Source organism: Grampus griseus (genome assembly GCF_964374135.1).
Source record: "Grampus griseus genome assembly, chromosome: 10".
Lineage (NCBI taxonomy): Eukaryota > Metazoa > Chordata > Mammalia > Artiodactyla > Delphinidae > Grampus > Grampus griseus.
The window spans coordinates 62237185-62262360 of record NC_139004.1 but is presented as its reverse complement, the minus strand read 5'-3'; the positions used below and the strand labels follow the sequence as shown (position 1 = coordinate 62262360).

General features: G+C 42.2%; 1 protein-coding gene across 1 annotated transcript in view; it reads right to left on the bottom strand.

Annotated features, from left to right (window-relative positions):
- The window catches only part of LARS2 (leucyl-tRNA synthetase 2, mitochondrial), a 161112-nt gene extending 142245 nt beyond the window's left edge, over window positions 1-18867 (bottom strand). The window contains exons 1-3 of the mRNA XM_082663515.1: window positions 18744-18867; window positions 15043-15297; window positions 9332-9460 (exon numbers count right to left, since the gene is read on the bottom strand). Coding sequence (XP_082519641.1) covers window positions 9332-9460; window positions 15043-15276 — 363 coding nt within the window. The 5' untranslated portion in view covers window positions 15277-15297; window positions 18744-18867. The remainder of the gene's footprint in view (window positions 1-9331; window positions 9461-15042; window positions 15298-18743) is intronic.
- Between the last annotated feature and the right edge of the window lie 6309 nt (window positions 18868-25176).

Here is a 25176-nt window from a genome sequence, read left to right as displayed (position 1 = left end):
TAAAGTGCACAATAAAGTAATGTGCTTGAATCATCCCGAAACTATCCCCCCCAACCCGTGGTCCGTGGAGAAACTGTCTTCCACAAAACCGGTCCCTGGTGCCAAAAAGGTTGGGGACCGCTGCTCTACATCATCCAGATCAAATACCCCCATTCTAGATATATAATGCCCACTTTCTTGTCTGTGATTTCTCTATGGGCAAGAGTATCAAAAACATTCACTGGAGGAACTCTAAACTCTCCTTTTGGCTTCTAAAATTTCTATTCTTTTCTATCACCATAACTTGGTTTAATCCTTCCATAGTTCCACAAGTAACTAAACCTACAGTTCACATATGCCAACTAGACAATTTATCCTAAAAACAACAACAACAACAACAACCCGCCCACCAACATCTGGATTTATATTTTAGGGCCACCTGAGCCCTCCCAATCCCCTAGGTGTTAACCTCTTCTTGGATGAGTGCTTTCAGCAGAAAGGGAATCAAGAAGTCCTGGCAGCTATAACTTGGAAATCATAAAATAAACTTCCAGGGTGTAAAAAACCATCATTTCCAGCTGTTCTTCTAACAAATGCTCTAAGTATTTTAAATTGAGTGAGAAGCCAAGAGGACAGGGAAACAACCCAGAAATTAGGACGAGTGGGACACTGCCCCCACTTCTAGACTGAAGGAACAAAGGGAGGAAGCAGGGATAACTGAACCCAAAGGCTGAGATCAGTTGCAGAAGCTGAAAGAGGCAGGTCTGGCCAAATGGAACTGGAATAATGAAGGAGATACTAACCAGGTCAGAGAGAGAGAGAAATTCCTTGGCTTCTTCCTTCCTCCTCCCCTACAATCTTGCCAGAATTCTTCCTGTCCAAAACCAGCCAGAGGCCAGCTGACACCAGAGCTTGGGAAATGTGGCCTGCAGAGTTCTGCCCTTCCACCATACAAAGCAAAGCAGGAGATCCATCTGACAGCAAACTAGTCAAAGACCAGCACAGGAACACTACAGGACTGCAAAATTTACCATGACTCGAGATATCAAAGGGGAGTGAGGGCCAGCTACTGATGAGGGGCAAACACAGGGATCAGAGCCCTGTCAAGTTAGACAGAGCTGGCCAGGAAGAGAGACCTAGAAGCTCAAGCTAGAACAGCCTCCGGTGTGGACCCAGTCACATGACCATGGCTTACCCAACAGGACCTCTTGCCTCCATTTGGGCAGAGCTATGGGCATCTCAGGGATGGCAGGCAGGATGGATGGCAAGCAGACTAGAAGGGATACAGGAGAACACAGTTACAGGTGACAATGTACAGATGAGGCTCTGGAGGGATATACCCTGGAAAATGATAGGGATCACTGTCTAGAAGGGCCTGGGGGGAGTGGGTAGTCAAAGGGGACTGTAGCCTTATCTATGTTGTATCTCTCCTTTTTAAAGGGGAGAATATGGAATTTTATGTACAATTTAAAAATACTTTTTTTAAGAAGGAAGAAACAAACAGGCAAAAGTACAGTTCTTCCTCCAGCACGAGAAGGAAGATGAAGGAGAGTTAAGAAGACTTTGGAGGTTAAGAAGGGAAGGAAGCTGGGGCAGCTGATTGTCTGCCCTCCCAATGAGAGAGAAGTACCAATTCCCCAGGAATGTCCAGCTTTCTCTCCCTTTCATCATAAAACAAAACTTTATATTTGAAACCAATTCAGCTTCTAATTAAGAGCAACCATGGTTACTGCTTCTGAAAAAATTGCTATTTTCAGAGAGTGCCGTGGTTTCTGTGGAGTAGATTCAACACTTTATTTCCAAGAAATGAGAAACACAACATTTAATTTTGTTTAGCAAGTTTAATAACTCACTATTATTACAGGTTGGGGATCAAAATGAAGCGAATACTTCAGGGTAAAGAATCTAAATGACAGTAACTAGACCCAAAACAGAAGACCTCTGGGAATGTGAGGCAGATAAATCAGGCAGTTTCCAATCAAAATACTGGACTAGCAACTCAATGTCCCTTTCAAATTACATCTGAGAGGATAAGCCCTGGAAATCTACTCTCTACTTTCAGATGCTCCAGAGATTAGAAAATCTGAAAACTAAATGGCATGCGATGCATTCTCTGGGCACTTCATAAACATTTGTTGACTGACTGGCCAACTGAAAGCTGATGAAACGTATATTATGGTTCACTTGCTAAGAACTCCCCTCACTTCCTGATATTTGTGGGTAATTGCATTATGATCATGCAGCTGCCAGACACATAGCCTCAATTTCCTTCCTCCTCCACAGGAGATAGCAAAAAGGCCCAAGCGGAAAACACTACTTGGGCAGTGCCCTGCGGTGTTTTGCCTGAGACAAATTATTCAAGGTCCAACTCTGTGAGGGGGACTTGGCAGCTTGATGCTTTAATTGCCCCGCTTCTGGCCCAGAAGGTGCTGAGGAGACCAGCTGAGGTGGGAGGTGGGTAATTTTATTTTCTAACCATCTGTGCACACAACATATGAAAACACAACAAAATCACCATATGGTGCTAAACTTTAAATATGTCATCAGACATTGTATGAGTTTAAGAAGAAACCGAATGGCACTGTGGTCTTTTCTGACTCCTGAAAGAGAATGATTTATCTCTGGCTTCAAGTGGTCCCCGCTTAAACATCCAAACCTCAGAACTACCGTATTACTGCTATTATTAATTGGGTTACACTGGAAAATTGCATTATGGTTTTTAGAGTTTTCTCATTGATCATTGCACATGAACCCTGCAACAAATCTGTGAGGTAGGAGGCAGGTGGGAGGCCAGTGACACTGACTAAAGTCACAGATTCCTGATCAACTCATCACCCCCAAACCACCTCCCTCTCCACTTGCCAAGTCCACACGTAATTTACTTGTATGCCCAAGGCCTGGCCAACTTTGTGACTTTAGGTTTCCCCAAGAGAACTGTGATGATCATGGCCTCAGGCACATCTCCATTGACTACAACAAGAACGTGGGGGACCCCAATGATCTGCTTACACTCTTGTCTCATTTCTCTCCTTTGCACAACTTATTTGCTGCTATAGGAGGAAACCAAAGTAAAAGCAACCTTGAACTTTCCAAATTATCATTCTTGTCCATTCTCAAACCCAAATTACAATCTGTGGTCTGGCGGGCTCACAAAATACAAGGACAAACCACAGACTGGGAGAAGACATTTGCACTGTATTTAACTAACAAAGAATCAATAATCCAGACCATATAAAGAACTATATGAGGGACTTCCCTGGTGGCGCAGTGGTTAAGAATCCACCTGCCAATGCAGGGGACACGGGATCGATCCCTGGTCCGGGAAGATCCCACACGCCGCAGAGCAACTAAGCCCACGAGCCACAACTACTGAAGCCCACGTGCCCTAGAGCCTGCACACCCTACAGCCCATGTGCCACAACTACTGAGCCCATGTGCCACAACTACTGAAGCCCACGTGCTGCAACCACTGAAGCCTGTGAGCCTAGAGCCCGAGCTCTGCAGCAAGAGAAGCCACAACAATGAGAAGCCCGCACACAGCAATGAAGAGTAGCCCCTGCTCACCTCAACTAGAGAAAGCCTGTGAACAGCAACTGAGACCCCCCCCCGCAAAAAAAAAAGAACTATATGAACAGTAAGAACAATATGAAAAAGACAAACAACCCATGAGGAACTTGGCAAATAATGTGAGCAAGCCAATCAGAGAAGAGGAAACTTAAATAGATAAAAAATAGCTTCACTAGGACAGAACTCAGGAAAATGTAAATTGAAAACACAATTAGATGCCATTTCCCATATATCAAATTAGCAAAGATTTAAAAGCCTAACATTAGTAAGTATTGTCAGGGATGTAGGGCTATATGAAATGCCATTTATTTCTGGTAGGAATATAAATTGGCACCAACATTTTGGAAAGCAATTTGGCAAGACATATTTATGCTGAGGAGCGTACACTCTATGACCCAGCAATGCCACTTCTCCCACAGGCTAACAGTTAGGTGCAAGGATGTTCATTGGAACAAAAATCTAAAACAACCTAAAACTCTATCAATGTGAAAATAGATAATTAAATATTGTCATAATTATACAGCACTTAATGGATGAACTATAAGCACTTATAATGGATGAACTATAAACTATTGTGTATTTTGAACTGACTCAAAATACACAATACTACACACAAGTGTGTATGTATCCATAAACAATACATAGAATAAAAGCATGAAAACAAGAAGGCAAAGGATAGACACTAGCTTTTTTTTTAACTGAAGGACTGGAATCTGATTGTGGAGAGGCACAACTGTATCTGCAACATAGAAGAAAAAAAGCTGAGATTAACAAGATTAAATGGTAATATCTATTATATCAGGATGGCGGGTCTGAGTATTTAGAATAATGTTCTCTGTATTCCTGTGTTGGAAATGTTTATAATTTTTTAAAGTATCATATTTAAACTAAAGAGGATAGAGCCTACCTAGGGAAAGTGGATAGAGAAAAAAAAGAGAAGGCAGTCTAGAACAGAATCTGAGGTAGGGTAGACAAATCCCTCGAAAAACACAAATTAAAACTGACACAGAAAAAAAAAAATCAGAAGATCTGAATAGCCTTATATCCATTAAAGAAATAGAACTGTAATTTAAAAACTTCCCACAAAGAAAGCTCTAGGTCAAGATACCATCACTGGTGAATGCTATTGAACAATAAAGAAAGAAATAACACTAATAATACACAACACTTTCAGAAAGTGGGAAGAAGGGAACACTTCCTAGCTTGTTTTATGAGGCTAGCATAAACCTGATATTAAATACAAAGATATTACAAGAAAAGTAAATTACAGGTCAGTGTCTTTCAGGCACATAGGGATACTGACAAATGAATACAGCAATATATACATTCAAAAAAGTACATCACGACCAAATGAAATTTGTCCTAGGAACACAACGTTGGTTTAGCATTTTTAAAAAATCAATCAACATAATACATCACATTAACAGATTAAAGGAGAAAAACCATGTATTGTCTCAATAGACGCAGAAAAGGCATATGACAAAACTCAATACCCATTCATGATAAAAATTCTGAGCAAACTAGGAATACAGGAGTAACCTCATTGTACTGCACTCTGCTTTACTGTACTTCACAGATACTGTGCTTTTTACAAATTGATGGTTTGTGGCAACCCTTCGTTGAGCAAGTCTATTGGCACCAGTTTTCCAACAGCATTATTTTTTAATAAGGTATGTACATTTTTTTAAAGACATAATGCTATCGCACACAACAAACCACAATATAATGTAAACATTACTTTTATATGCACTGGGACCAAAAAATTCCTGTGACTCACTTTATTGCGATATCCACTTTATTGTAGTGGTCTGGAACAAAACCCACACAATCTCTGAGGTCTGCCTTTAAAGCAGAACTTTCCAACCTGATAAGAGTATGCAAAGATGGAGTGGAGCAGGAAAACCTTGTGGAGTAAACTGGGAGGAAGAAACCAAGTTGCAGCAAAAAAAACCTGGAGAGTGGGTCTCATGCCAAGAGCACAGTCTTTCACAGACGGGGAAATGGTCTACTGTATTACATGCCACTGAGATGAGACAGGATGACAGAGACACATCCAGGGAGGTCACTGGTGGCCTTGAAGAGAGCAGACTTGGTGCAAATGTCACTCCACTTTTTACTTCTCATCTACTGTTCTTATGTGCCTTAGAATGACTTCCATATCTCCATTCAAGAATTAAGCAAATCAGGGGGCTTCCCTGGTGGCGCAGTGGTTAAGAATCCTCCTGCCAATGCACGGGACACGGGTTCGATCCCCGGTCTGGGAAGATTCCACATGCCATGGAACAACTAAGCCCATGCACCACAACTACTGAGTCTGTGCTCTAGAGCCCGCGAACCACAACTACTGAAGCCCGCATGCCTGGAGCCTGTGCTCTGCAACAAGAGAAACCACCGCAATGAGAAGCCCGCGCACCGCAACAAAGAGCAGCCCCCACTCTCCGCAACTAGAGAAAGCCCGCGTGCAACAACAAAGTCCCAGTGCAGCCAAAAATAAATAAATTAATTTTTTAAAATAATAATAAAAAAAGAATTAAGCAAATCAGGGACTTCCCAGGTGGTGCAGTGGATAAGACTCCGTGCTCCCAATACAGGGGGCCTGGGTTCAATCCCTGGTCAGGGAACTAGATCCCACATGCATGCCGCAACTAAGAGTTCACATGCCACAACTAAGGAGCCCACGTGCTGCAACTAAGGAGCTGGCGAGCCGCAACTAAGAAGCCCACCTGCCACAACTAAGGAGACCACGTGCTACAACTAAAAAGCCGGCGAGCCACAACTAAGGAGACTAGCTGCCGCAACTAAGGAGCTCACCTGCCGCAACTAAGACCCAGCACAACCAAATAAATAAATAAATCTTAAAAAAGAAAAGAATTAAGCAAATCTACCAACAAATTAACAAATTATAGAAAAAGGCAAGCTTACTGAATTTTTCCTAGGCCTACTGACTGATTTTGAACCTAAGACTCCAATACTACTATATAATACAGTAGAAAGGCCGGTGTTTGGAAAAGCTGGTGCCCAAGGACTATGTACCGAATGAATTAATCAATACACATGTCAGACGTTGCTATTGCAGAGCAGATATTCCTTCCCTCCTTAGAGTAAGAATCACTGAACCTGACCTGAATCCCAATCCCTGGGACTAGTCCTGACATTGGGAGAGAAGGATTTTAAAACAACAGGAAGCTCAACAGGCTTTCACACTGTTGACCATTACAGAGATTTGCTTCTTTGTTGCCATTACCACTTAGAAATGGCTGGACAAGTTGTCACCATATTTGGCAGTTATTTTGGGGATGATCTGACTTAAATATGGGCTATGAAAATTAACAAGAAATTAAGTTCAAGAGAGCCTGGAGGATACCCGCCCCCCTCCAAGATAGCTTATCATCTTAAAGAGAGCAACTGAAACTGAGGAACAGAGGGAACCCTAGGTGCCTGCTGGTCACAATGACTAAGATACCATAAACCAAAAAACAAAGAGTGGTTTCAGGAACCAACCGAGTCACAGGATAGATAATACAAATAGCAGGTGATGATTTGCAGTCTAGTTACTTCTCAGAAGGCAACTCCATGCAGCAGGCCCCAAGCAGAAGAGAGCAGATTCATTTATTAAATGAATTAGATTTCATTTCATTTATTAAATGACTTCCCAGAGTAAGTCAGATCAGTATAAATAATAATCAGGGCTACCACTTATTAAGGGACTATTATGTGCCAGACACATGTACTATCTCATTTAACCCACACAATGACCCAGGAGGGAAAAATAATTATTATTATATTATTATCCCTATTTTAAAGACAAGGAGAGTGGGATTCACAGACATTAAATGACTTGTGCAGGGTCACTCAGTGAGAAAGTGGTACAATGGGGTTCAAACCTGGGTTGCCCAGTCCCTGGGTCCAGCCTGACCTTGGGCTTCAGTTACTGTAAGGGACTCCATTTTGTCTTTTGGGCCTAAGCTGCCTACAAGGGTCCCAGTATCTCTGGGCCTGGGGTTCTGCCTTGAGCCTTCTCTGTAACGTCTCACCCACCCAAGGGAATTAGCGTCCCACTTACATCCCCTCAACCACTTATCCGCTAATGTACCATAAATGTACAGTTTTGCTGTAAAAGTTTAATCTTCAGCAACTGGACTGTACTCACTAATTTTCCAAAATAAGTTGGCCTAAGTAAAAAAAAAAAAAAAAAAAAGATAAATCTAGTTGAAGAAACACAGATATTATACTTCATGACAAGAGTCAATTTATTCTGCACCACCTCTTTCTAATAAACATTGCAGAAGTGATGGAAAGCAGTATCTGGGAAAAATAATACCTCGCATAGCCCAGGGAGACATCCCTTGTAGAAGGCAAATCTCTGAATCTGACAGTAAAAGTCATTAACTCTTCAAGTGACAAAGAGACATTATACCCTGACTTCCTTTTTAGGAATACTTCTTGCTGCCAATGTCAGTTCAGCACAAATTTTCAAACCAATTGTGACAATGGATTCACGTACCTTTCTAAAAGAAAATCTTGATAAAGGACTGGGAGGGGGCAGATACCCTTTATATAGACCCTGAGAGGTTAATAATAGCAACAGCCAGTGGCAGTGCCAGTAAATGTTTAACAATCAACTCTCTGGCAGAAAAAGCCCTGATTTGTAGGCTTTGCTGATTTCCATGATGTAAATACTCCCACCATGGTGGATTTCAAGCTACTAAGGTGACAAATAATTAACATGAAGTTGGGCAGACATGCCCACAGCTCTCAGGAGCTGGTACAAGCAGGCTCCAGCCCTCCACTGGCAATGCTAATATTTACTAGTTACGTACTTATGTGCCAGCTATGTGCTAAGTGCTTCACAGTCATCCTCTTTCAATCCCTGTAACAGTTCAATGGGCAGGTACTATTTTATCCCCATTTTACAGATGAGAGAAAACTAGGTATTAGAGACGTTAATTTAGTAATTAGTCAAAAGTCGAATAGCTACTAAGTGTTAAGGGCTAGCATTCAAATGCTGGCCATCTGGTTCAATGGTCCATGCTCTCAGCCCCTCTTTAATCCTGCCTCTCTCTGTAAGGTATTAAAGAAGCTGCTATGATCATTGCCACCTCATCTTACAGATGACGTGTTGGTAAAGAGTACAGCGCAGGCTCTGGGGTAATTGGCAGTGGGGTGAAGGCGTCTACCAACATCAGACATGCAAGGTTTCTTCTCCTCCTCTCCCAGGAAATTTCACCTTGTCCTTCAAGGACAGATGCTCCCTCTTTAGCGGAGCCTTCCCAAACTCCCGCAGAGCTGTTACTCCCCACATATTTTTTTGTTAGGAAAATTTTACTTTTTCCATTATAAAATAAATACATGCTCATTAGAGAATACAGAAAATACAAGGAGAAAAATCTCTTGTGGTCCCACTTCCTACTCACAGCATTTGTTCCTCATTTCTACTATTGGATTCATTCCCCTGTTCAATGTTTGTCTATTTATGGGTGTCAGCCCCACTGGACTGTGAACTCCTCCTGAGGAGATATCATGTGGTACCCACATTTGTATCCTCCTTCCACCGCATCCACACCCCACCTCCCTCCTTAGCACAACATCCAACACACGGCTGCCCCCCAATTAACCTGGATGCTTTATTATGTCCTCCAATTCATGAGAGGAAACCCTGAGCTTTTCACGTTTATCTTCAAAGCTGTCCTAATCTTAACTAAGATTGGTTTTCTTCCTTTGTCCTACATTCTTATTGTCCTGAGTCAGGCAGGAAAGTGCTATTCCAGCAGGCATCTTGCCTTACCTGCATCCCTCTCATCTTCTGGAAGCGTGCAATGGTGTCGCTGATGGTGTACACACGCACGTGGCCCATGTGCAGCTTGCCGGAAGGATAAGGGAACATGGAAAGCACGTAAAACTTGGGCTTTGATTTCTAGGAAAGAATGACAAAAAAATGACAATGAGTATTTATTAAGCATTCACGGGGAAACCCGCATGCACATAATATTTTGGCATTTTACTCAAGGTAATAATTTAACATTTTTAAAAGTTTTCTTTTAAAAAAACCGTTCCCATAAGGTAAACTGACAAAAATGCCTAATACCAAACTTCAAAGCCCTGGCTTAACCTAAAGAATGTCCAAAATAATGCCAAACAACCTCAAAGTCCTATTACCCATATGTATTTTTAAATCTGTCTTTTTCTCTTTTAAAAGCTTCTCTTTTAGGACAGCTATCTAGGTCTTAAAGAACTCTATGTTTTTCCAAATGAAGCTCTGACACATATGTCCATATAATTCAAGGAAACAATAGTGAATCACAGAGATGTGACATGTCTAAAAATGGAGCCCCTCCCTAAATTCCCTGTAGCTGCATGCAGACTTGGATTGAACAGTACGAGCAGGGTCCTCAGGCACCGGTTCAGGTCCCGGGTTTTCTGCTGTATTGTGAGCTTATCTTTCAACAGAAAAAGTTGAAATGGTAAGGTAATGAGAAAATTTTAGCTATTTCCCAGGGGGTGATCTACAGGCAGCCTCAGGCCAGGGTTACATAACTCTCCAACTTCCAAAGACGCGGCTTCATCATGAGAAACACAGAAAAAAGGTAAATGCATTGGAACAGAATGAACACAGGGCAGGAGGTCCTCACTGGAACACTGACTTTTGGCACCTTAGTTCTTCCACAGTAAAATGGTGAATGCTGTCACGAGTTTGTGCACATGAGGGGAAAAGGCTCCACAGGAAAGGTGGTATCATTTAATTGATTCCTTACTGGGGACCTATTGTTCAAGGGCAAGGACCATGTTTTAATCATCCCTCCCCCCAACCCCCCCTTCCCGGCTGCCCACCTCCCAGTTTAATAAATGTTGTATAAATGTTTGTCGGCCTTTGTGCTCTGAAGCCTGATAACAGGCCTCTGCAGAGCACTTATTACTGAAGGGCACTTTTCCCAGCACACTTCACCAATCCTATTCAGGTGACAGGAATGTTCCCCCTCTCCAACCTTAAATCCTCCCATGGGGGAGAAGGGGTGCCTCTGAAGAAAGGAAGAGAACAGGTAACTGTTTCTGTTTAGTCACTAAGGGTCTGGACTGTCTGATGTTATCATTACTTTTTTGCCACCTTCTATTTTTCTCTTTCTGTCCTTACTCCCTTCCGTGAGCGCTACTAGAGTTCTTTAAGCCTTTGCTTCTTCAAAATGAATGAAAACAAATGCAAGACAGAATATTCATAACCACTCTTTTGGGTATGTGTGTGGACTGGGGAGGTATTTTTTGGTAAGTATTTGCATGACTGATAATTGACAGCCAACTGTAATCAGGGGAACAGAAGAAACCAGAAATCAGATTCTTTCCAAATCTCATTCGACCCCTTGCTTTACACTTCCTTCAGCAAAGAAGTTAAACAAATCTTTAGCAGGGCCCCTAAAGGGTGGCAAAACAGACCAGAGTGGCACTTTTCTCTGTACTGCCCATCTTCTGGAAATCACCCACTGAGTGGTAAGTAAAGGTGCCTGAAGGAAGAGAAGGGAAAAGTGAATAAATAAGAAGTTTGGATAATACATAAACTTGGAAATCTGGAATACTGAAGTGACAGCTGCTGTTGATTTCTAGAAACGGATGGAAAGCCCACGTTGATCATGCACTTTAATGTGGATCCATAACTCTTAGGAAAACCTCAGGAGCATGAGAGAGGACTTGAGATTCAGGAGTTAGTGAGGACTTAGGACTTTCCTTCTTTAAGAAGGCAAGTGACAGACAATCCTCTCAGCTTGTAAACAAATCCCTCAAAGGAAGTACAAGACCTCGTTCTGATACATGGTGCAGAATCGGAAATAAGCAGACTACCCACTCGATTCAAACATTACTCATTGCAATGGATTTGGCCTACTGCCTTTCCTTTGGGAATTTTTAGGGACATGGGAAAACAGCTGTTACAGAGTTCTTTGGGACCTGAAAAAAACAATAAAATCCTTGATATAAACTATTTCTAGTTTTTCATTTTAAAGTTTTTACATTAAACCTATTTTTTATTATAATCACTTTGTTTTCATTATAGTGACATATATTTTAAAATGACGTTTATTTAACAATGTTGCCCAAAACATTTTCCACATATAGCTTCTTCATTAACATATCCATTTTGTATGTCTATCCAACAAAGATTAAATTTATAGCAAAATCAAGGGATTCATTACATACTAGCTAAGCGGAACTACAAAACTGAGTTTACAGAATATATATAGAAAAGTATTTATTGCGCTTCCCTGGTAGCACAGTGGTTAAGAATCCACCTGCCAATGCAGGGGACACAGGTTAGAGCCCTGGTCCGGGAAGATCCCACATGCCACAGAACAACTAAGCCCACGCGCCACAACTACTAAGCTTGCGCTCTAGAGCCCGTGAGCCACAACTACTGAGCCCGTGCGCCACGACTACTGAAGCCCACGCGCCTAAAGTCCACGCTCTGCAACAAGAGAAGCCACCTCGATAAGAGGCCCGCGCACCCCAACGAAGAGTAGCCCCTGCCCGAAGCAACTAGAGAAAGTCCGCACGCAGCAATGAAGACCCAACACAGCCAAAAATAAATAAATAAATAAATAAATTTTTTTAAAAAAGAAAAGCATTGCTAGCAAAACTCTTTACTATTCATGAATATTTTTATTTATTGCAGAAAAGGTATTCAGCTTATTGCCTGCCCCTGCCTTTTGCTTTTCTGTGTGAATTAAGTCATTTTCCTCTGTGACAATGAAATGAGTTCTATCTCTGGGAGTGGAAAGAAGGAATTATGGGAGTTTATACTATAATTGAGTAGGAATCTGATTGAAAGGGAAATTTTCATAATTATATAAAAGTGTAAGAATTTCAGCCTTTAAAAGAAATTAAGATTGGAAGCGATAGAAAATGGATGGTTTTTATAAGTGGGTCCTATTATTTTTGTCAGCTTCTAACATCAGGAGAAAGATAACTTCTGCCTCTTTATAGATCATGCTCTGAAGCTGTCGCTGAGTCTAGAGGATGGAGGGGGAAGGACCACTCAATAAGAGCCTGCAGCCTGGGATCTGGTCGAGCTTTGACACTAGCTGTGAGACCTTAGGCAAATTCCTTTGTCTTTCTGGCCTCGGTTTACAATCTGTAAATCAAAGGCAAGGCAAAAGAAGGTTCCTGGTGAAAGCATGAGTTTAGAAATCAAACGTGTCTGGGTTTGAGTCCTGGGCTCTGCCACAAGTGAGTTGTGCATCTCAACAAGTTACCAAACCTCCCTCTGAGCCTGTTTTCTTACCCCCAAAATGAGGATAATATTACTCACCCCCAGGGTTGATTCAGGATTTAAATGAGATAATCAATGGAAAGATGGTGGCTGACATAGTAAAATGCTCATTAAATGGAAGTTCTTTTTATAATGATGATTATGATGATGATGGCAAAATATTCAGCATCTAGAAGCTCATTCAGGTGGATTTCAAATGTAGCTCTAATACCAGAGGGAGGTTGATTATAGATTCTTCAAAATCCACCAGCATCTAGTCATATTCTCATTCCTGACAAAGACACACCACACATTTTTATCCTCTTTCAGTTTATAAAATGGGTTCAGTCATATTTTCTCATTTGATTTTCAAAGCAATCCTGTGAGATAAACAATGCAAAGAATCTGAGGATCAAAGAGGTTAAACGATGCTGATGAGATCACACCGATTTGGGGGCAGAGCCAGTATTACTGCTCAGGCTCCCGATCCAGTGCTCTCTCCACTTTGCCGTTCCCTGATTCAAACCCTCATAGAATGCCACCAGGGGATGACCCAAAATGTCCCTCAAGCTATTTACCCAACTAGTGAAACACAGTTTATTTTGATCCATTTAAGTTTTTACACAACCATACGCTTAAGAATGCAATGTCACAAGAAGAAAAAGCTACAACTTCAAAATGTTTGGAAGTGACTAAATTTAAACCAAAAGAAAAAAAGCTAATTTTATGCTCCTCATTGAGAATTAAACTGCTCCCTAAGGTCTGCTTCCAAAATACATTTAGTTACATTAGTCTGGTCATGTTGCCACAAAGAATTTTCACTTCCTAATGAGGTAAAAGTCAAGCTTTTATTGTATAATTATGCAATATATTTAAACCTTGCTTTTTATCATTTCACGTGTTACACATTACATCTCTTTAAAGACCAGATTTTCTTTGTAACCAATGCCGAAAACCATCCTTCAGTTTAATACAAATAGCTACCCACCCACATTGTTCATAATGATCAATCTCATAGAAAGAATGAGTCTGATAAGAGTGGAGAATCAGGAAAGGCGATTCAAGCAGTGTCATCTTGTGCAGATATATATTTACTCAACTGCTTGCCTTTGGCCTAATCTCTTTAATTAAACATAAAGGGTCAGCATTATTTTACTGGTAACTATTATGAAAGGATGGTCAGAACTTAAGAGTAAAACTCTATTTTATAGTGCTGTGCTCTGATCAGATTCAATATTTCATTCAACAAATCATATCTTCCATTTGTCATTTTGACCAATATCGAGAGGTAAGGGTTAATGCATCCAAGACTGATCCCCAGCAGGTTGGTCTCCCAGAGAAGGAGCTGGCCTCCAGCAGAGAACTCCATGGAAAGTGGCTACAGCCAAGTGCTTAAGACAATTCAGGTAGAGCGCTGAGCTGGTGCAGACAGACCAAAAGCCAAGGGTCCCCTAACTTATATAGCTGCAACCATGAGGTTGGACCCCAGTCCCAGATCACATCTGGGAAGGGCTGGTACCTCCCAAGCCATGATGGCAGAAAAGGGCTGGAGGCCAGCGTCATGGGAGGAGAGAGGGAGGTACTTCTCAGAATATGCAGGAGCTTAAAAGTTCCACAGCTGAGGGGCCCAGGTGCCTCTCCTAGCGTCTCCTATCTGACGCTGCTGGATCCCTGTGTGCTGCCCCACCATGCAGTGGACCACAGAGGACCTGACATCTGCTGTGGCTCCTGTCTTGATGAGCTTCCCCAGTAAATGCTGCTCCAGAATGCCCAGTGTGGCACCATTTGCATGCACCTTGTTTGTATGTGCACCACACTGAAACTCCTCCAAGCACCAGGTTGGTCTCATCCCAGTTACCCCTCACAAGCATCCTGGGAAGCAGGTGAGCACTACTATTAACAATGCCCGTTTTAGATAAAAAAAAGTTGAAGCCCAGAGAGATTCAGAAATTTGGCTCAATGTCACATACTCAATAACTTATTTGAATTCAGGCAGTCTCACCCCAGTCCAAGCTCTTAGTCCCTCTTCTCTACCCTTTCAGCGTCTCTTAGAATACTCATGGGACTTCCTTGGTGGCGCAGTGGATAAGACTTCAAGTTCCCAGTGCAGGGGGCCCGGGTTCGATCCCTGTTCAGGGAACTAGATCCCACATACATGCAGCAACTAAGAGCTCGCATGCCACAACTAAGGAGCCTACCTGCTGCAACTAAGACCTGGTGCAACCAAAAAAAAAAATATATATATATATATATAAAAGAATACTCACATCAGCTTCTGAAATTTTGGAGGCCTGTTCTTTTATTCGTTGATGCCACCATTTCTCCACATCCTTTCTTGTCTGCAGTGTATACTCTTTGGTCCACTTTCCCGTGGCACTGTAAATACCTCTGGAACATCCTGGAATCACTCTCCTTCCCCATTTGATGACATCTGGACCATCACGTAGCTGCCTTTTCAGAAGAGAGGCATATAAACCCAGCCTCTGCCAAGAAGGAGCCATTCTTCAAAAGGAGGGAAGGCCCTGAAAGAGAGGGCAGAAAGCACACCGTGTGAGCCGCCCGGAACCTCCCCGAGCTCATCCTTCCATTCAGCACAGCCAGCGCTCCCCGCCCGTCCACATGCTTTCCTCTTATTCTGATGACTTCTTCCCCTGAAAAGAATATTTCAGAAGTGCAATTGAGCTAAACACAAACTTCTTAATTGGAAAATATTAAACGTGTTCGATGCTCCTAAACAGCAAGATACAAAAGCCCCATAGGAACAAAAGGAGACCACCACCTGGGCCAGCTCCTGCTGCAACCTCACAGCTTGCTTGCGTGGGAAGCAGCAGAGCCACCTCCGGCCCTCGCCTTTAGGCCAGCCTAGGGTCTGTACAGGAGGCTTTAATTCCCATTGTCCAGGCTTCAGAAGAGCTCTAAGCACATCTGGGCTTGGCCTTAGGCTTAAGTATCAGAAGAGATCTGAACACAGGTCTCCCAGGAAGATCGGAGACTCTGAGCTAAGATTAGCGTTCTTCATACATACTACAAGCTAAGTATACTCAGTAGGCTGAGCCAGGAAATAACCATTATTTAGAAGACTGCTTATCCATTTAGTTCTTCATTCACCTACTAAATATTTATTGAGTGTCACTAGGTCCACACACTATTCTAGGCACTGGGGATAGAGCAGTGAACAAAAACAAAGTCCCTTCTTTCATGGCACTTATATACTAGTAGAGAAAAGCAGATAAGAAACAAACAAATAAATATATAACATGTGGAACAGTGATGAGTGTTATGATTTTCTGGAATACAACCCACAGGTTGGGGCCCACTAAGACATCTAGCTGCGAATCAAAATTCAACTTTAATGTTTCATTGGTTTCCTCCAAAGGTGAATTCCAAAAATGACCTCATAGAAGTTTCATGTTTTATCACTGTGTTAAAGCCTAAGGTGACAGTTCATCAAATATTTAAGATTTATGACTAAATAGCCTAAACTTTCTGCCTTCCTGCATAACAGCATTAGCTATAGTGCAGAAACAGACAAAAACAGACCTTTCAAAACCAGAGAGAAATTAAGGAAGAAACTGGCACTCTGAGCTGGCATTAATTCTTTTTTGTTTTGTTTTGATTTGATTTGAATTTTATTTTATTTTATTTATTATTATTATTATTTATTTTATTTATTATTATTATTATTTTATACCGCAGGTTCCTATTAGTTATCTATTTTATACATATTAGTGTATATATGTCAATCCCAATCTCCCAGTTCATCACCTCCCCCCACCCCCCGCTTTCCCCCCTTGGTGTCCATACATTTGTTCTCTACATCTGTGTCTCTATTTCTAAGCTGGCATTAATTCTTGATCCTCTCAAAATTTTTGTTTCGATGCTGGTTAGCCATTGTGAAAAAAGAAATACCAAAGAGTGCAGACAGATCACCAATATGAGCAATATGAAGGAAGGAATCTTAATTTCACTTAAAATTCTAATCCTGTCTCTATAACTTTCTTATACTATGCACCAAATTATAAAAAACGTATAACAACATTCCCTGTCTACATAACAATAAGCTTTCTAAAAATGTTTACATAATACCTGGCTCACTAATAACCTTTCCTGTACATAAACCAATGGTATAGACTAGAGAATTCTGAAATGGATCTGGGTATTTTAAAGAACTTAAAGTTCATAAAGCAAAAAGCACAAATAGATTAGAAAGTGATAGACTATTCAATGAATGGGGGACCGATTCAAATTAGAGCCCCACCTCAAACCAAAAAGCAGAGTAAATCCCACATAGATTAAAGAATTTTTAAAAATACCATAAAACAAGAAAAAATATAGATGAGTATGTACTAATTTTGTAAAAGGTGCAGGATGTTCTGTCCTAAGCATAAAAGCAATGGAAGATTTCATAAAGGAAAATATTAATAAAACTCTCTAAAAAATGTAAAATACCTGCATATCAAAACCACCACGAACAAAATTAGAAAGCAAACAACAAGCTGAGAGAAAACTGCCAAAACTACAACAAAAGATTACCCTTCTCTATAAAGCGTTCACATATGAGAAGAGAAAGAGTAACAACCTAATTTTAAAAATTGGAGACGGAGAAAAGAGGAAATACAAATTGGCTAACAAATACCTGAAAAAGAATGACTTTACAACTAATCAAAGAAATGCAAATTAAAACAACAAGGAAATATTTTGCTTATCAGATTCGTAAAAACCTGTTATAAAAAGAAATGTGCACTTTTATACACTCCTGGTGAAATGCAAACTGATTCCAACTCCCTGGGGAGCAATCTGGTAATATATGTGTCAAGACCCTTTAAGAAAAGTCCACACCCTTTATGTTAGGGGAACTCAGCCATAAGTGCACTCAGGGCTATGATTTACTGCAGCCCTGGAGCTCAGTCCAGTTCCCTTTCTTTACATCCCAGGCCCTGCTCTGGGACACTCCACCACCAAAGCCCTGATGGACATTGCCTCTTCCTGATAAGGAGCAGCCATTTTATTAGAGGACCATGCCCCTACCATGAATGTGAAAGGTGTGATTCATATCTCGTGCTATGATCAACTTGGCCCTTTTCTTCCTTAGCTCTGTCACATCCAGTTCCTTGCCTAGATGTTTGGAATCTTGTCTCATCTTCCACATCCTTCCAAAGTATCAATCCCCATTACTCCACTCCTCTTTAAGAGTCAGCCCTGATCTCAACCTCACTTAGGGCTTAAGGTTAAGTTTTTTGAGAATGGTGGGGGTAGCGGCCTGTGACCATAGAGGGAGGGGCCTGAGAACTGGACCCAAAATGACAATCATATACGGACAGAGAAACCTAGCAGAGTAGGAAAAAACGGGCAAAGAAACAGAACACAGAGAAGCACACGAGGGCATTAGTGTGCGCCCAAAAGAAAGTGTCCGAGAACGTGCCTGGGAAATTAATCTTAAAGGAGCTATGTGCAAAAACAACAACAAAAAACCCCAACTAATTCTCTGTGACCTTAGGAAAATTACTTCCTGCCTAGAAAATCAGCTTCTCCTTAAGATAAAGGGGTAAATCCAAATGCTCTCTGATGACCTTAGAGCCCTAACATGCTGTGACAATGATCTGTGGGTCACAGAGAGGATGTGGGCCAATGGATGTCCTTCGAGTCTAAAGCCTCAGCCCCGGGAGCAAAGATCCAGGGACCAGCCGGGGTAGTGGAGCGGTGGAGAGAGGGAATTGAGTACAAAACTATACGTACATATGCGTTTTTCTGGGAAAGGGTCCAGAGCTGTCAACAGAGTCAGTGGCTCAAAGAATCTGAAGATCTGAATCTCAGAAACTTTTCCAGCTGGGAAACTGCACAGCTCCGAGACCACCAAACCCAGCCCGCACTTTCCCTTCGGCTCCCGGCAAGTCGAAATCTACCAATCCGGGTAAAGGGGAGATCAGGCCTCGTATCTTGCCCCTATGAGCCCGGGTCAGGGGTTTACCTGCTCACAGGCTCTGGCCTGCGGCTCCTTACGCCTCGGTTCCCACCTTAGGCGAACACGGCCCGGCCAGTCACCACGGGCGCCGCCATGTTGGCAGAACAACAACTTTATCGATGGCGGCCACTGCAGACACAGACAGGCGGGGGCGGAGCCGAAAGAGGAAGAGCGCGGCCTGGTCCTGACTCCCGGCATTCCTTGAGGCCGGGGCCGCTGGGCGGCTGTCGCGGGTTCCGCTCTTCGGTCACTGGCACCGCCCCCTGGCCCCAAGCCCCGCCCTTGGGCCCAGACCTCCACCCTGCGTCTAGCGGCTGCAAAACTCTGGATATCCAAGGATAAAATTCTTCACAATTGTAGCAGGCGTGTGAAATTCATCAGTTTAGTGTCCCTAGGCGGCACGTGGTGTAAAGACCACTGGAGGAATCCCGAGGCCACGGTTCGAAGTACATCGTAGTTACAGCCTCCTCCTCCTCTCTCAACCTCTTGATCCTTAATGGACCACATGATGGTTAAGCCATCTTCCACCATATCCGTGGTCTAGCTGTGGGAGGGGAATTACCTGGCCAAAGTTGGAGGTAAAGTGTGCTTTCCTCACCTGATTCTTGGGCTGGGAGTCAGGAAAACATGATGCCTGACCACCCACTTTCCTATTAGAGTTTATGTATTCCACCCTGTAACCTCCCCATCCCTGGCAAGTCTTTCTTGCTATAAATAAATAAATGAATGAATCAATGAATGAATTGCAAAGGAACAGTGGTGTTAAAGTATAATTTTCAAAAACGTAAAACCTGTTTAAAGGAGATTTAGAAGAACACATATGTATGGGCAATCAGGAATACTGAAAGAAATTTGCTACTTGTGCAAAACTGGTTGATATCATGTAGGACTAGAAAAAGTAATGTTTGAGAGCTATCTTTTTCTACAGGGCTGAAATCACTTGTGCCTCTGTCAAACAAAGTTCATCCCATTATTCTGTATTCTACATCTATAGTCTATATCTTAGCTTTTGCAGAGCTGGACAATAGAAGACAAGCAAATGTGCATACCCCACAGCACCAGATAATCCCCAGACCAGTACTCCACCCACACACTAATCTCTCACCAATTTCCAAGTCTTTAACAAAGTTTCCTGACAGTTCGAAATCCAAATACTTTGTTATTCAGTGTACACTTCAGACCAGCATCAGCCTCACTTGGCAATTTGCTAGAAATATAGAATCTCAGGCCCCACCCCAGTCCTGCTGAATTGGACTCTGCATTTTAAGAAACCTCTAGGGAATTCTTAGGCACACTGAAGTTTGAGACTCACTGTCTTAGAATGTGAGAGTTAGAAAGGATCTTGAGAATAGTCCAGCCGGCTCATTTTACAGATGAATAAACTGAGGCCCAATAGAGCTGTCTAGCTCAAGATCACAGCAAATTAGTACAGTCATCCCAAGGTATCCCAGGGGGATACCAGGATCCCAGATCCTGTCCTGGGTCCAGGACCCCTCGAGGATATCAAAATCCAAGGATGTTCAAGTCCCTTCTTAAAATGGTGTAATATTTGCATATAACCTATGCATATCCTCTTGTACACTTTAAACCATCTCTAGGTTATAATACCTATTACAATGTAAATGCTATGTAAATAGTTGCCAGTGTACAGGAAATTCAAGTTTTGCTTTTTGGAACTTTCTAGAATTTGGGGGGGGAATATTTCCCATCTGTGGTTGATTGAATCCACTGATGTAGAACCCGCGGATACAGAGGGCTGACTGTAAAAGATTTGGTATTCAAAACTGGGTCTCTAACCTGCTAAAATAGTGCCCTTCCCAAAGTGCAGAATGAAAGATCATTAGTTGAGACAACTTCCAGGCCAATTCTCTCATTTCGAAGATGAGGACACTGAGGCCCAGAGATTGGCTACAGCTTGCCTGAGGTCACACAGCTAGTTGATGGCAGAGTCAGGATTCCCATCCAGGTCTCCTGATCTCTCCACCCCTGAAACCAGATGCTTAATTTAAATTGACACCATGGAAGCACTGACTCTCATACCAACATACCACACAAGGTAATTCAATCTTCAAGGACTTCATGCTGTATGCACATATAACTAGGGTGCCCTTTCTCTAATTTACCCAAAACACTAAATTCTAAGTAGCCTCTACCCTTATTTTGATTCAAAATACCTCTTTCCTCTTATGAATTAAAGTTAACATTGACATTTCTAGGAGATGATTTCAAATAGAATTTTTCTAAAAGTTCACTTGCTTTACTGGAAAGTTGCTATTTTTACATCAAAGAAGACATAACATGAAAGTAAATTTCTTTCACTCTTAAAGAGCTTGCTACAGAGATACATTATTAAATGAAAGAGACAAGTTGCTGGGCTGTGTAAAATGTTACCCATTTTTGATTTTTTAAAAAGGAAAGGAAATAAATGAAATACATGTGTTAGTATATGCATGAAAAGAAATCTAGAAAAATATGTCTCATACTATTTATTTCCTGTGATGATCTCTAGGGACAGTGGGGTTCTATGGGGCTTTCTTTCTCTTCATGATAGTTTTCTATGTTACTTTTGCTTTTTCTATTAGCTTGTGTGGTAGGCTGAATAATGGTCCCCAAAGATACCTAGGTCCTAATCCCTGGAACCTGTGAATATTATTTTATATGGCAAAAGATACTTTGCAACATGATTAAATTAAAAATCTTGAGATGTGATTATCCTGGGTTATCCTGGTAGGTCCTAAATGCAATGACAGAGAGAGGCAGAGGGAAATTTGAGACAGAAGAAGAGGCAATGTGACCACTGGACAAGATGCTGTGCTGATGGTTTAGAAGATGAAGGAAGGACAATGTGCAAAGGAAAGCAAGGAATGCAGCTCTAGAAGATGAAAAAGACAAGAATATAGATTTCCCCATATGATCCAGCAATTCCATTTCTGGGTAGATACCCAAAAAAACTGAAAACAGGATCTTAAAGAGATACTTGCACGCCCATGTCATAGAGGCATTGTTCACAATAATCAAAAGGTGGAAACAACCCAAGTGTCCATCAAGGGATGACTGGATAAACAAAACATGGTACATAAATACAGTGGAATATTATTCAGCCTTAAAAGGAGGGAAATTCTGACACATGCTACAACATGGACAAACCTTGAAGACATGCTAAGTGAAACAGTCACAAAAGGACAAGTATTACATGATTCCTCTTGTATGAGGTACCTAGAGTAGCCAAAGTCATAGAGACAGAAAGTAGAATTGTGGTTGCTCAGGGGCTAGGAGGAGGGGGGATGGGGAGTCATTGTTTAACATGTACAAAGTTTCAGTCTGGGAAGATGAAAAGGTCCAGAGATGAATGATGGTGAATGCACAGCCACGTGGATGTATGTAATGCCACTGAACTGTACATTTAAAAATGGTTGAGATGGTAATTTTAAAATTTATTTATTTATTTATTTTTGGCTGTGTTGGGTTTTCGTTGCTGTGCACAGGCTTTCTCTAGTTGTGGCGAGTGGGGGCTACTCTTGGTTGCGGTGCATGGGCTTCTCCTTGTGCTGGCTTCTCTTGTTGTGGAGCGCGGGCTCTAAGCATGCGGGCTTCAGTAGTTGTGGCACATGGGCTCAGTAGTTGTGGCTCGCAGGCTCTAGAGCACAGGCTCAGTTGTTGTGGTGCACGGGATTAGCTGCTCCGCGGCATGTGGGATCTTCCCGGACCAGGGATCGAACCCGTGTCCCCTGCATTGGCAGGCAGATTCTTATCCACTGCGCCACCAGGGAAGTCCCGAGATGGTAAATTTTATGATTATTTTACCACAATTTAAAAAAAGGAAAGAAAACAGATCCTTTCCTAGAACCTCCCAGAAGGGAGTGGACTTCTATTGACACCTTGATTTTGGCCCAGTAAAACTGATTTTGGATTTCTGACATCCAGAACTATAAGGAAATAAGTGTGTATTGTTTTAAGCCACCGAGTGTGTGGTAATTTGTATACTATTCAGCTTCTATGACTTTGTATACAGAAAAGATTAAGAAGACTTTTTATTAAATAGAGTGATGCCCATCACCATTTGTTTGATTTCATCTTTACAGGGCATTGTATGTTATTAACATTCTAATTCTTCAGAAAGGTTCTTTACATGGCACCGTCTCGTCAAAGGAGCCTAGCTCTCCAGAGTCTCACCCAAACATTATTTGTCTCCTTTGGCCAGGACTCAACTTGAAGAACAGGTCAGGGTCAAACATGCCAGATACCACAGATAATCCTTAAAGAGAAGGAGAGCCTTCTTTCACACTTGAGTAAGCACTGCGAATAGCCGTGATAGTGGACATCCTTGTCTTACTCCCTCGGTCCCTCACTTGGATTGGGGTTGCTTCTAATGCTCTACCTTAACGTATGATGCTTGCTTTAAGTTTTTGGTAAATACTCTTTGTGGTATCCCACCTCCAAGATACCACCAGTACCACTGATAACCCCACCTCCTGGTCTTCACACCCATGTGTATCCCCTCCCATGTTATACTGGGTTGGGTTAGTGTGACCAATAGAATACAGCAGAAATAACTCTATGTACCTAAACTTTCCACATTAGGTTGTAAAAGGCACTGCAGCTCCCATCTTGGTGTGTGTGTTTGTTGCATCACTCACTCAGGTGATGGGGTGTGAGGGAGTATGTCATGAGCAAGGCTATAAAGAGAGCTAGGGACTTACGTGGTGGTCCAGTGGTTAAGACTCCATGCTTCCACTGTAGGGGGCATGGGTTCGATCCCTGGTCGGGGAACTAAGATCCAGCATGCTGTGTGGAGTGGCACGGCCAAAATAAAAACAGAGAGCTACATGGTGAGGAACTACATGGTGAGGAACTGAGGTCATCTGCCAGCAGCCAGGTCAGTGGGCTTGGAAACAGTTCCTCCAGTCCGGTCAGCTCTTCTAAGACTGCAGCCCCAGGCAACAACTTCACTGAAACAGCACAAGAGACCCTGAGGAGGAACCCCAGCTAAGTCATTCTCAGAAGCTGCATGAGATAGAACATGTTTGTAGTTTTAAGCTGCTAAGCTTTGGGATAATTTTTCTCAGCAACAGATAACTAATGCACTCTTTATCACATCAGGAGAGTTTCCTTTAATACCCGGTCTAGGATCCAGTCCAGGGTATACCCTGCATTGAGATACAATTCTTCTTTGTCTCCTCCAATCTGGGACAGCTCCTCCATCTTTATTTGCATGACCTTGACACTTCTGAAGAGTTCCAGTCAGGTATTTTGTAGAATGTCCCTCCTGATTTAATTCACGATTTGTATATGGGGCAGACATGCCACAGAAGTGAAGGCTGAGCCCTTCTTGGTGCATTTTTTAAAAGGAATAGGAAATGCATGAACATGTTTGTAAGGCGGTGGAGATGGTAAAGTCAAAGGAGGAATCAGTGTCGGACATGGAAGGAATGACTGAAAGAGGGAAGCCTGAAAAAGTGAGAGGGGGCAGGATGCCCAGCTCCCAGAGGTGGACTTTCACATTTTACTCTCTGTATTAAAACACTGAAGTTTTTAACAACAGACATGTATTACTTTTGTGATTAAAAAATGAAAAAGACTTGTTTTTTTAAACTCTAGGCTCAATCTTGTTTCAGAAATTATACTACCTTTTCCCCCCATATTGTAAGAGGCTTCTATAGCGTGGAGACTTGAAAATTTTACTTGCCTTCCAACGTATTTACTCATGTTTACTCCTTTAAGAGCCGGCATTCGATCTTTAGCCTGAACTACTGCATACCTCCCATCCCTGTGTCTCCCCCTCCAGCTTCCCGGCATCCTTCTCTGCGTGCTTCTTCTGCCTTGGTTTTCACTATAAGAGCATAAGAGCCAGGCCCTGCATCAGGAAATGGGTGGACAAGGATGAAGAAAACACGCTTTTCTGACCTCAGGGAGACTCTCATCTTCAAATTGCTTCTCTAGTTCTCTCTGCCTGGGTGCCCCTGCCTTTCCTCCCACCTGTGTGCCTTTCATATTATGGTGTCTGATCCTCCAAGTTTCTCTTCTTCTTCTTCTTCTCCTTATCCTTCTTCGTCCTCCTCCTCCTCTCCCTGCTGCTTCCTCTTCTCCCCCCCCCCCAACCCTTCCCTCTCTCACTGTTTTTTCTCTTCCCAACCACCTTATCAGTTGGTCTCTTTCTGGTCCCTCCCACGCCACCTCCTCACCCCCTTCCCACCTCGTCTTGCCCCACCTACTCTGTTGGACCCTACCAAGGTTTAGACATTCCGGATTCATTCAAGTACTATTTTAAAAATTGTAATGACCAATTTCCTGAGTTCTTTGCAGACTCCCTTAACAGCTTTGAGTTTTATTTGAATCACTGAAACTTTACTTCTCTACCCTTTGTTCATTTTCCTTACCTCTTGCACCTTGCTCTGCACTCTCTTTGATTAATACAAAAGCCTGCGTGTCAGGAATTTCC